The sequence below is a fragment of the Orcinus orca genome, chromosome 9 (genome assembly GCF_937001465.1).
Source record: "Orcinus orca chromosome 9, mOrcOrc1.1, whole genome shotgun sequence".
NCBI classification, from domain to species: domain Eukaryota; kingdom Metazoa; phylum Chordata; class Mammalia; order Artiodactyla; family Delphinidae; genus Orcinus; species Orcinus orca.
This window is the reverse complement of record NC_064567.1, coordinates 102,674,558-102,687,021: the sequence shown is the minus strand read 5'-3', so window position 1 is coordinate 102,687,021 and position 12,464 is coordinate 102,674,558. Positions and strand designations below refer to the sequence as shown.

Below are 12,464 nucleotides of genomic sequence, written 5' to 3'. Positions count from 1 at the left end.
TAGGAGAATAAATAATGTCAAAATGAAACAAAGTTATCACGTTGAAAGAACATTAAAATACCAAAGTTTTAAAACAAGGAAGGATACTTTCCCTCATTGACTTCAGCCAAAATGATACCTTTTTAAGCGTATTCTCTACTGAGATTTTACACACACATATGCATGTTTTTTCCTTTAAGTAGATAATAAAGACTCAGTTTAACTTTAAATGTCTCCATTCTTAGTATTTTGCTCTCAGACATGTGTAGACTATCTGGCATCACAGGATTTTAGAAATCATTTAAAAAATGATTGACTCAGGACTTCCCCGGTGGCCTGCCAGGGAAGGAATCCACCTGCCAATGCAGGGGACATGGGTTCGAGCCCTGGTCTGGGATGATTCCACATGCCACGGAGCAACTAAGCCCACGAGCCACAACTACTGAGTCTGCGTGTCACAACTACTGACGCCTGCACGCCTAGAGCCCGTGCTCCGCAATAAGAGAAGCCACCACAGTGAGAAGCCCATGCACCGCAACGAAGAGTAGCCCCCGCTCACCGCAACTGGAGAAAGCCTATGTTTGCTGTTGCACGCAGCAACAAAGACCCAACGCAGCCAAAAACAAATAAATAAATTTATTAAACTTTTAAAAATAAAAGAAATAATTTAATCCAAACCCTCCTGCTATTAATGAAGAAAACCTGAGACCCAGGCTTGCCAGGCAGCGTACAGTGTGTGGACGGTGAGAGCCACGGCTCTGGAAAGACAGGCGGGTCCGAATTCTGGCAACACTAGCCCTGGGATTTGCTCAGAATGTGCAGCCTGGGCTTCTTCACCTGTACAATGGGGTTGATAATGGCTCTCTCGCCAGGTTTATAGAAGATGAAAGGAGGGTGCGTTTAGCACAGCACCTCCAACAATAAACACAGAGAGAAACAAGGAAGGAAAAGGTTAATGCCCCAAACAACAAATAATCCAGGAAGGTTACGACTGTAGAAGGGCAGTTGAGGGCAAAATAAAATAAAATAAATGAGAGGGAAAGATGAGGTGTATGAGAAAGGAAAAATGCTTCTAGCCAGTCTAAGACCGAAAAAAGATGGGGCAGGGCGGAGGGAAAGCCCCTGGGACCCACAGACCAGGCTTCCTCACCATCTGTGGCACTTTCACAGGTGTTTCAGACTCTCCTGGAGAATGCTCTGCTAGACCATCACATGCACTCGGCTCTTATGCTGCTTGAAACAAAGGCATTTCTAGATTTCCTACTGACTGCACTGGCAGTTTCATGCCTCAAAAGCAGGAAGATACAAGAAGAAGGGCTCTTGAGATCTTGGTGTGAGGAAAGGGTAGATTTTCTGTGAATTAGAATAGTGAGAACCCAAGAGGCCAGCGGTGCCTGCAGTCCCAGCAAACTGACCTCAAATGTCAGGAAGCATATTACCCAGCCATCAAAAAGAATATGTGGTACATATATACAATGGAATACTACTCAGCCATAAAATAGAATGAAATAATGCCATTTGCAGCAACATGGATGGACCTAGAGATTATCATACTAAGTGAAGTAAGTCAGACAGAGACAAATAGCATATGATATCGCTTATACGTGGCATCTGAAGTATGATACAAACCAACCTATCTATGAAACAGAAACAGCCTCACAGACATAGAGAACAGACTTGTGGTTGCCAAGGGGTGAGGGAAGGATGCAGTGGGAGTTTGGGATTAGCAGATGCAAACTATATTATATAGGATGGATAAATAACAAGGTCCTACTGTACAGCACAGGGAACTATATTCAATATCCTGTGATAAACCATAATGGGAAAGAATATGAAACAGAATATATGTATATATAACTGAGTCACTTTGCTGTACAGCAGAAATTAACACAGCACTGTAAATCAACTATACTTCAATAAAATATTTTTAAAAAGATGACAGGAACCAGAAACCCAACATTAATAGAGTAAGGGGAAATTCAAATGTGAAACTGAATCTGTAATTTCAAGGAATTCTGGCAGGAAAGGAAAGGATGGGGGAGGAGGGAAGAGGAGGGGGACAGGATGGTGGGGTGAGGGCACAGAAGATCTTAAGTAGAGACACACACGGAGCAGAGATTTTCAAAGGACACATGGAAGCGGGGGGAAACACACACAATCAGTAATAAGACAGAGAATGAAGAATCCACAATCAAAGCATCAGGTGGTCGAGGGCAATGCACTGGAGTTTGGCAGAGTCTCCTGAGGACAAGGACCCCTCACTAGTTCAGGTGGCAACTTCTCTCTGGGCTGCCAGCTTCCACCCAGCGTTCTCACTGACCTCTCACCTCCGAACCACAAGCTGACCCGGGATCTAACCCCAGGACCCTGAAAAAGTTTATTTCTTTGGGCCCCAGTGTCCTCATCAGGAACATGGGGTGGATGGTAATTCTGACCCCGTGGGCTCCGGAAGGTCAGGACACATGCAGGCTGGTGCACAGATGCAAGGGCCATGCAATGGGCAGGGAGGGCTCTGGACCAACGTCCGTCCACCCTACTCACGCCTCTTCTACCGCTCCGTGGACGGCGGACGCTTCCAAACCCGGCTGGCGGATTAAAGACTAACGTTCCCCACGATGGTTCTGTCTTTTTTAGTGCCATCTACTAGTTAAGAGAAAATACTTGACCCAGCAAAATAAACCTTTTTAAACCAACACAATAGAGATCACAAGCATTTTCCTTTCTTGGTAGTTAGAAGGCCTGTATAGCTTGAGGGTTCAAAGATGATTTTAAATGTGTTCATTTTTACTCTCTGTACTATGACTTTATAACACTGTACCCAAATTACGGTTTTAGGATTTATTAACTAAGACCAACCAGATCAATAAAATTAACTTATTCAGCATGTTCCCAAATCATATGGGGAGGAGCAGGGAACATCTAAAATTTACTGGCAAATGGACCCACTCAACAGCTCATGTTCTTCTCCACAAAGCGGCCCCTGGGCAGCTCCTTGAAGCTGCACCAGGTTGTACAAGTTCTGAAGATTTGCTTCATTTGTTGGGATATTGGGTATTTATATAAACTTAACCGTACCATGCATTCACTTATCCATCCATCCAGAGGCTGTTTACTGAGCTTCAACCTCCTTCCAGGACTGTGCAGGTACCAGCAGAGAGGGTGCATGGTTTCGTGTTCTGCTGGTGAATTAAACACCATCACCCAAGACCACTGTTTTAGGAACCAAGTGTGGGATATGAGAGGCACTTGTGCATACTGACACGACACGCACCCTACTCCCTGAAGGAGTGAGGACTCCTACGTGTATTTAGACAAATTCCAAGAGAGGCTGAGGACAAACATCTCAAGAAACTGTCTGTACAGAATGCAGAATCATATGTCAATTTGATTGATATTTGATACTGAATCAATTACCTTACTATCGCTTCTTTTATTAACTTTGAAAAATCCCAGAATTTTTTTCTTCTCTTTATCTGTCTCACCGTTGCCAAGTGATGATTTTCTAAAGGTTTCTGGGGAAAAAAAAAAAAGTACTAAGTTATTTTTCAGCATATGAAACATTAGATTAAGTACTTTAAAAATATCAACAAATGATTTTTTCTACTCTAGTCTTAAACTTTAGTTCTTATAAGAGAGCAAAACTATTTCTCTCAAAGCGTTCTGAGCCACCCAGAGCCTCCAGTTGGGTTTAGGAAATCTCTAAAGGTTCTTATAATCTTTAGTATTGTAAAAACAAAACAAAACAAAACAAAAAAACCCCCGAATAAATCCAGAAGTTCTAGGGCAGTATTGTGCAACAAAAAATAAAGGGACTATATACGTAATTTTGCATTTTCCAACAGCTGCACCAAAAAGAACCAGGTGAAATTGATTTTAATAATGTTTTATTTAACCCAATAGATCTAAAATATTAGTATTCCGTCACATAATCCATATAACATTATTAATGAGGTGTTTTACATTCGTTTTGGTACTAAGCCTTCAAAATGCACTGTGCACATCACGGCACATCTCAGCTTGCACTGGCCACATGCCTCGTGCCTGACGGCCATGCCTGGTTTGTGACCATCAGACCGGACAGCACGGCTCTCGGGACTGCGGCACCTGTGCTAAACATCTGCTTTAAGAATTATGAGGTGGCGGTAAAAACGCAAACTAAATAAACTACATCAACAGCTTCCCGGCTTGAGGAGCCCACTCCTTTCCAGAACGTGGAGTAACAGTGATGGTTTACCCAGGGGCCTTCTGAAATAACCAAGTCAGCTCCTCCATGACCCATGTCCCCAGATTTTTCTTCCTCTACCTCAAACAGGATGTTTTCCTTTTTCATTACATTCTCTAGGGGACCTATTTTTTCTTCTATTGTTTTTTTTTACCCTTGACTTCTAACTCCTCAATCTTCTCCATTTCCTGGAGTTTCTTCAGCGGGATTTTCGGGCTAGAAAGGATGCTCTGGAGTTCCAGATGGGGCACCAAAGCCCAGGCCAGTCAGGATGGTGACGACGCAGCCAAGGGCCATGGTCTCCAGGGCAAGGCAGAACTGGTGGCAGCGGCATCCCTGGGACCTCGGGCTGCACCAGATGCCCATATGGGAGACTCTGGGCATGGGGCCCAGCACTCCCCACTCAACAAGCACCCCCCACCCTGGGATGCTTAAGCTGTGGGGACCACACTGGAGAGCCAGCAGAGTAGAGCTTAAGGACGCTGTCGTGGGGGCGTACTGGGCCTCAGTTTCCCCATCTGCAGATGGAAGATGACTCAGATGACCAAGCCTGGCACCCTCAGTGCCACCACAACCATTGTGACCATTATTCATCGATCGATGACACTCCGAAGGCCACTCCAGGCCTTTGTCATCCGCTCATCCTGTTCTTGTCTTCCAAGGCACACAGGTACGGCCGGAAGAAAAGATGTTGAGGTGTTGCTGAAGGACTGAAAAATTAATTTCCCCACACCGCTGCCAACTGCTGGACCACCAAACCACTGGTGGAAAAATGTGGACTGGATTTTACAAACTCTGCCACCAAGATACCAACCCAAACCAGGTAAATATCGGTGGACTGCTCATCTGCTAAGCAAGAATTTCATATTCCAACTCGAGAAGGCAGACGCGGAAGTCGGAGCCTTTGTGACATGCATTAACGTAATACTGTCCTCCCAGTGAAGCAAAAACCAAGCCCCTGAATGCCTGCATTCTGTCAGTGGCAAAGGCTCCGGTTTTAGTCCCAGGAACCAGGCCTCTCAGCTTCATGCAGGTGGCTCCAGCCAGGCCAATCAGCGGTCCCCACATCACATGACATCCAAACCAGCGAGGGGACCGGCTTCAGTGGTGAGACATGCAACTCCCCGGAAACACGCGTGCACGTAGGGTTCACAGTTAATTGCACCAAAACCCTCTGTTAGGCCCAGAGCCTGTAGCAAAATATTCTGTACCGCAGAGTAAAGCGATATGTGGACAAAAGTATGCCCCAACGTGTATGTTTGTACCTCTGATGTTCCTAGAATTGACTGCTATGTGACACAGATGTAGCAAGTGCAGGATCTGACAGTGCCTGAGAGATGAGGGAGCGAGAACACATCACTGGCACACAGGCCGTTGTGCCAGCCACACCACGGTGAGACTGGATCAGAGATTCAGCCTCTCATTTCTCTTCCTGGACAGGGGGAGGGGCTGGTCACCAGCCCCAGGACTGAGGCTCGGGCTCGGGGCACAGAGCCGCCCCAAGGGGACCGAGAGGCCGCAGCCCACAGCTGCCCAGCTCTGAGCTGGGCCCCAACCAGACGGTCTAATCTCAAAGGTGAGGCTCGGAGATTCTGGACTGATGGGGCCTTCTGTGAGGTTTGAGACTGGCAGGCACTGCGGAAGGATGGGCTGCAGGGCAGGGCAAGATCGCTTGGTTTTCCTGACCGTGTTCCCATCAGCCAAGACCCCCAAGGTGCCCCGCCTGGGTCGCAGCCAGGCCTGGAGAAAATATGCCAGCTAAGACCTAGAAGCCGTGGTTCTCAGTGGATGGCAATTTGAGCGTGGAGTTTATTTTGTTTCAATTTACTCTCATTTACTACGACTTAGATATGAATAAAAACACAGGGGAGGTTGTGTCTCATCCGTTTGGAAGTTTCAAAGTGATCTGGAAGGTGATACGGATGAGCTGAGGGGTGTGGACGGATGGAGGACGCTGCAGGGGCCCTTGAGGACTGGCTCATTGAAAACGTCCACTTTTCCAGATGCAGAAATGGAGCAAGCCGTCGGGGGCCAGATCAGGGTCACCAAGCTTGTAAATGCAAGAGGGGAAACTGGGTCTGCATCGCAGGGAAATGTGCACGTTTGTAAGTGACCATCCCCATCATGGGGGTCGTCAAAGAACAGTCAAAATAGCTCTGATTCACCTTCCCCGCTGCCCTCAGCCTTACAATATCCCCAGATCAGATCACTCAGAACTGATCAAGCCTTCATATATATGAGTTTTCTGCTCAAACCAACTATCTATTCATGGTGCTTCTTTTTTTAATTGGAGCATAGCTGATTTAAAACGTTGTGTTAGTTTCAGTTAGCTAGCTAGCTAGCTAGATTGATTGATAGATATAGATATATAGAGTGATATATTCTTTTTCAGATTCTTTTCCATTATAGGTTATTACAAGATATTGAGTATAGTTCCCTGTGCTATACAACAGGTCATCTATTTTATATATAGTAGTATGTGTATCTGTTAGTCCCAAACTCCTAATTTATCCCCTCCACCCTTCCCCTTTGGTAACCTTGAGTTTGTTTTCTATGTCTGTGAGTCTGTTTCTGTTTTGTAAGTAAGTTCATTTGTATCATTTTTTTTTAGATTCCACATATAAGTGATATATCACATGGTATTTGTCTTTGACTTACTTCACTTAGTATGATAATCTCTAGGTCCATCCATGTTCCTACAAATGGCATTATTTCATTCTTTTTTATGACTGAGTAATATTCGTTTGTATATATGTACCTCATCTTTACCCATTCGTCTGTCAATGGACACTTAGGTTGCTTCTGTGTCTTAGCTGTTGCAAATAGTGCTGCTATGAACATAGGGGTGCATGTATCTTCTCAAAGTAGAGTTTTCTCCAGATATATGCCTAGGAGTGGGATTGCTGGATCATATGGTAATTCTATTTTTAGCTTTTTAAAGGACCCCCCATACTGTTCTCCATAGTGGCTGCACCAATCCCACCAATAGTGTAAGAGGGTTCCCTTTTCTCCACATCCTCTCCAGAATTTGCTGTTATTTGCAGACTTTTTAATGATGACCATTCTGTCTGGTGTGAGGTGATACCTCATCATAGTTTTGATTGGCATCTCTCTACTAATTAGTGATACTGAGCATCTTTTCATGTGCCTGTTGGCCATCTGTATGTCTTCTTTGGAGAAGTGTCTGTGGTGCTTCTTAAAAGAGAGTCCCTCTCTTTGTAGCATCCCTCCGCCCCGTATGACGGAGGAGGTAACAGGTGAGGAACATGAAGGGAGACCACTGTCAGACACGACACCTGGTCTGTGGCTCCAGAACAAAGCCCAGATTTTCTGCATTACTTTTCTCTTTGAAACAAAGTCTAATGTTAAACACTTTACCGAACACAGACAGAAATTTCTATAAAATCCACTCATTGGGATTTTAATGACTCTCTTGGAGTGTGTGTGTGTGTTATGTGTGTGTGTGTAGTCCAAAAGATTTATATAAGTCCCAATACAAATGTGTGTGCATACACGCCTATGTACGTATGTGCATGCATATGTATGTATTATACATAATACATACATATATATATAAATAATTTATAAGAAATGAATGCAAAATTTGGACTAGTCATTTATATACTTGTCTATGACAGAAAAGGTCAGATTTCACAATCCACACTGCCCCAGATTCTGCCGCAGGCAGGATGGACCCTGAGGGCAGGTAAGCACAGGTGAGAAGGGCACGGGGCCTCTCCTGCATGGACCACTTCTGCTCTGCCCTGAAGTTCTGTGTTCATAAAGGGCCGTTTTCTACAAACAGCTCCCTCACTGCTCACCAATCAGAACCACACAACGAACCCTTGCCCAAGGGACGTTCTTCTCTTCAACCAGGGAGTCAAGAAACCAAGCCACAACCTCAGCTCAGCCTGGCCAGACGCCCCCAGAGGTGCTGCCCTGCATCCCCTCAGGTCACCCCGTGCATCGTCCTAGCCCAGAGCCATGCAAGGTGCAGCTGGCGGGGCAGCGCTGGGCTCACTGTACCTCGGCAGCTCAGGGAAGGCTCCGACTGTGTTTTGGTCAGAAGAACTGGAAAAGGCAGGCAACAGAGAGTGAAGACAGGCTTCTTGACCCACGGCAGCACCTGACAAGGCCTTGGTCCCTGTGTCAGCCTGGACTGAGGCTGCTGTGCCCCGCAGGAGAAGGCTAAGTGCAAAGCAGGCCTGCATCCCTGGCCTGGATCCCCTAGAATCCCGCAGCTGTCTGGCTGCTAAGCGCCATCCTGGAAGCAGGTGGCAGCAAAGCCTTCCGCTTTCTCAAGCTGCCGCCGCCAGGAATTCCAGAACAGGGCGGGCCTCTGCCTACAACACATCTCCTGCCCGTGGCCTTTACCCTTCCCCAAGCAGCTGCCAGCTGGGAGGGGGCGCAACCCAAGAGGGGCAAAGAAGAGAGCTCCTCACGGACAGAAATGTTCTCTTCTCTACTCAAATGTCTGACTGTCAGTAGGATGGGATGGAGGCGTTTGGCAAGGATGACAATCAAATATTTCACAGCCCACATGGCACCTTATGGTCCAGACGAAAAGGATGTTGGCCACAGGCAGGGCACATCCTCGCCATGCCAGGTGATGCTCCTTTATTTGTCTGGGGAGGCTGCCGGGGTCCCAGGACGAGGGTCCCCAGGAGGGTGCCCGAGGCAGTGCAGAGGAGGACTCAGGGGCTGGGGGACAGCTATTTCTCCGCGTGCAACAGCGTGCCCTGCCCTGCGCCGGGGTCAGAAGAGGGAGGTCCAGGCTTAGGGCAGTTTCCGCTCTCTCCGCCTCACCCGTGTGCCCAGAAGACCCCCCACGGGCTTGCTGGGCGCACTCCTTAATGCAGAGACTGGTTTCATACACTTTTCCCAGGTATTAGATTCTACAGCCAGCTTTCAAAATATTCCGATTGACTAGCACATAACAGAAATACTCGTTTGCAGAAGACTTTTCCTTTCACATGCTTAAATGTGGGGCAATGTTTCTTTTCTTGTCTTTCCTTCTCTTTTTCTGTCTTTCCAAATGAAAGCTCTGTTTCCAAAGATTCCCAGAAACCAAATTTAAATAGGGCTGATATAACGAGACAGACACACCGGCAACATCCAGGCCCGTGCAGAAGGTGCTGAGAATCATCTTCTCTGTGTTTTAAAAACATACCGGATAAAACACAAGATGCATTACTCTCAAATGCCAGAACACTTTTTTTTGAAGGAATAAATAGTCTATGTTCTTGTACATGACTGAGCTAAAACCCTTTCTTGAATGTCAAATGAGACCCAGGGTCCAGAACCTTCAGGAGGAGATCTGGGGGAAGGGTAGGTTCCACTGTGACCATTACAGTTTGGTAATAAGAAAATACAGATTTTTTTAATTGGGAAAAATTTTTTAAAAACTGTAGAAAAACATGAAAACTTGAATATGTGTGTATTTTAAAAGCCCAACCTGGTCAATATTTGTGAAATAAAAGCCAACGGATATCAAATGAGCTCATTAAAATAGACACTTTTGTGAAGTCCATTTTAATAATTCTAAAGTCAAGGAATATTAACTATATATATACATATATATATATTTTTTTTGGTCTCACAGTTGTTCAAATACAGTCAGCCCCTGTGTCAATCAGGGAACTCTGCTTACACAACAGTCTTTGTACCAACATTGGCCTCGAGGTGTCACTCAAGCCAGAGCCTCTTACTAACTGTGATCTCAGGCTGGTACCACCTTCACGGGAGGAGAAGGATAGAAGGGAACTGAACTGCATTTGGGCAGGTTTAGGGAACAGCTCACTGCATTCTGCCACTGGTTTCGATTAGGAGCAACGTTTGAGACCTGGGAGTATTTAATGGCAACTGAAAAGGAAATCCAGGAGAATACGGTTCACACGTGGCTTCTGAGAAGTTCTTTTAGAGCAGAAGCGCCAGTATTCTCACCTTTCCCCTTTTTACGTATCTCATGGAAGCTCACGTGAGACAAGGGGTAACGAGCATGCTCACGACTGGGGGAAAGAGGTACAACTACAATCCATGTATTGTATTTCCCGCCCACTCCCGTTCTGGTTTGGACAAAATTGGAGAGGCCTGCAAACGCCCATCCCCATCGCTCTGTGCTACGACGCATGCGCGGAGAGCCAGCGGCGCCGCGTCTGAGACGCTGGGTGGCCTCACCTCTCTTGTTGTCCCAGGCGTAGAGCTCCTTTATCCCCAGCTCGTTCAGGGACTTCGAGAGCTCCAGCTCCTCACCGGCCACGTTGTCCCTGAGGAGCACCACGTGCTCCGGGCTGACGTCGCACTTGGCGCAGATGACTGGGAGGATGCTCTGCAGGGGAACCTCGGGGCTCACGCGCACCACCGCCTTCTGTGTGCGCAGGTAGTTCACCACCAGGCGCACCGTCTTCTGGAAAACATGGCAGGCAGAATTCCGTGAGCGCATCTTTGCACAGCTGTGTTTATACTAGAATGCAGCAGGGCATGATTTTGTGTGGACCGGGTCTTTCTTCCAAAATTCAGTGGGTCATGGGGGAAAGGGCACACTGAATAGGAATAGCAAATGCCTGGAAAAATGAATTTACCTTCCAATCTCTTTTGCTAATGAACAAACTGCTACCAACATGGGGAAATGGACAGCAGTGAGGGTCTCAATTTGGAATCTAATATACACACTGTCTTTCAAGGATTCTAAACAGACCTGAATGCAAGGCACTAATACGTTTCTTAAAGGGAAGTGGTTTGGAATTCTTGTGAACAATCCAATTTAAAGGAAAAAAAAAAAAAAACCCTCAGAAAACAAGACATCAAATTTTTGTTTAAGAAGACAAAATACCCACATAAATATATTAATATCTAGTATCATATATTTATATGAATATTGACACAGATACACTACACACATGTATTTTAAGCTAGAAAAATATAACATACACTAGACATACAGATATAATAGGCATATAATAATAGACATCATAATCAGAAAAAAAAATCAATTTGACTAAAGCTGATTATACACGTCTACAGATAAAGTGACCCGTCAAGAATGCAATAGGCTGAAGTCTCATGCAGTCAACTTCTGTTTGGTCTTTACTGATCACCCACGTTGTTCTAAGATCCTGGGGAGTGGACACAGTAAATGTGTACTGAATAAACAAAAACGGACTGAGATTTATCTCACCCCTTTCCAGTCTGAGTGCCAGGGTTTGATGAATTTTAGGAGGAAAAATGGAATCATAGATCTTTTCCATGCTTCTTAAACTGGAGTCATATATACACTTGGGCTCACCTGCCCCTGGGATTTGCAGCTGGGGTTCAAGACGGCAAGAAAAGCCACAGAATATAGATATAAAAAGGGTTTATTTCCTTAAACAGTGATTTTAATTGAAGAATTAGGGAAAACTCAAAGTATAGATACCACCAATTAAAAGTTATTAACCAACCAAACCTAGAGGACATGACCTGTTGGCCAAATTACCATGTTTAAAAATAGGGAAATTTAGGGCTTCCCTGGTGGCGCAGTGGTTGGGAGTCTGCCTGCCGATGCAGGGGACGCGGGTTCGTGCCCCAGTCCGGGAGGATCCCACATGCCGCGGAGCGGCTGGGCCCGTAAGCCATGGCCGCTGGGCCTGCGCGTCCGGAGCCGGTGCTCCGCAACGGGAAAAAAAAAAAAAAAGAGGGAAATTTAGTAGGTATTACAATAATCTAAAAGAATGAAATAGCATTGCTTTCAACTGGAGAGGAAAGATCCACAGCAAAGCCTTATTAAAAAGTACAATAGGGCTTCCCTGGTGGCGCAGGGGTTGAGAGTCCGCCTGCCGATGCAGGGGACACGGGTTCGTGCCCCGCTCCGGGAAGATCCCACATGCCGCAGAGCGGCTAGGCCCGTGAGCCATGGCCGCTGAGCCTGCGCGTCTGGAGCCTGTGCTCCGCAACGGGAGAGGCCACAACAGTGAGAGGCCTGTGTACCGCAAAAAAAAAAAATTACAATAAGCAGCTGGAGTTACCTTTAATCAATACTCAAAAGCCTGGAATCTATGCATAAAATATTATCCAAATTGCAATGAGTATTTCTGACATTAGTATTTCAAAAGGGAACCCCTTTCTGTTTCCTCTCTCTAGGAAGCTGTTTACATCGTCTACATATTCCAACCTCTGCCGTGGACAGGAAGGCCTCCAGAACTCAGCTAGAACCTTTAGGACTAGGCCAAGAGGGTAGACATTGGCTACCTGTGGTTATTTCAATGAAAATTAAGAAATGAAAAGT

General features: G+C 45.9%; 1 protein-coding gene across 9 annotated transcripts in view; it reads right to left on the bottom strand.

Annotated features, from left to right (window-relative positions):
• Positions 1 to 12,464, bottom strand: part of COBL (cordon-bleu WH2 repeat protein) — a 258,983-nt gene that overhangs the window by 147,302 nt on the left and 99,217 nt on the right. For 4 of the 9 annotated variants that reach the window (XM_049714449.1, XM_049714446.1, XM_049714450.1 and 1 more), the window contains exons 4-6: positions 10,379 to 10,607; positions 8,228 to 8,272; positions 3,394 to 3,491 (exon numbers count right to left, since the gene is read on the bottom strand). In XM_049714449.1, coding sequence (XP_049570406.1) covers positions 3,394 to 3,491; positions 8,228 to 8,272; positions 10,379 to 10,607 — 372 coding nt within the window. The remainder of the gene's footprint in view (positions 1 to 3,393; positions 3,492 to 8,227; positions 8,273 to 10,378; positions 10,608 to 12,464) is intronic. The other 5 variants (XM_033402279.2, XM_033402282.2, XM_033402286.2 and 2 more) reach the window with 3 other exon arrangements.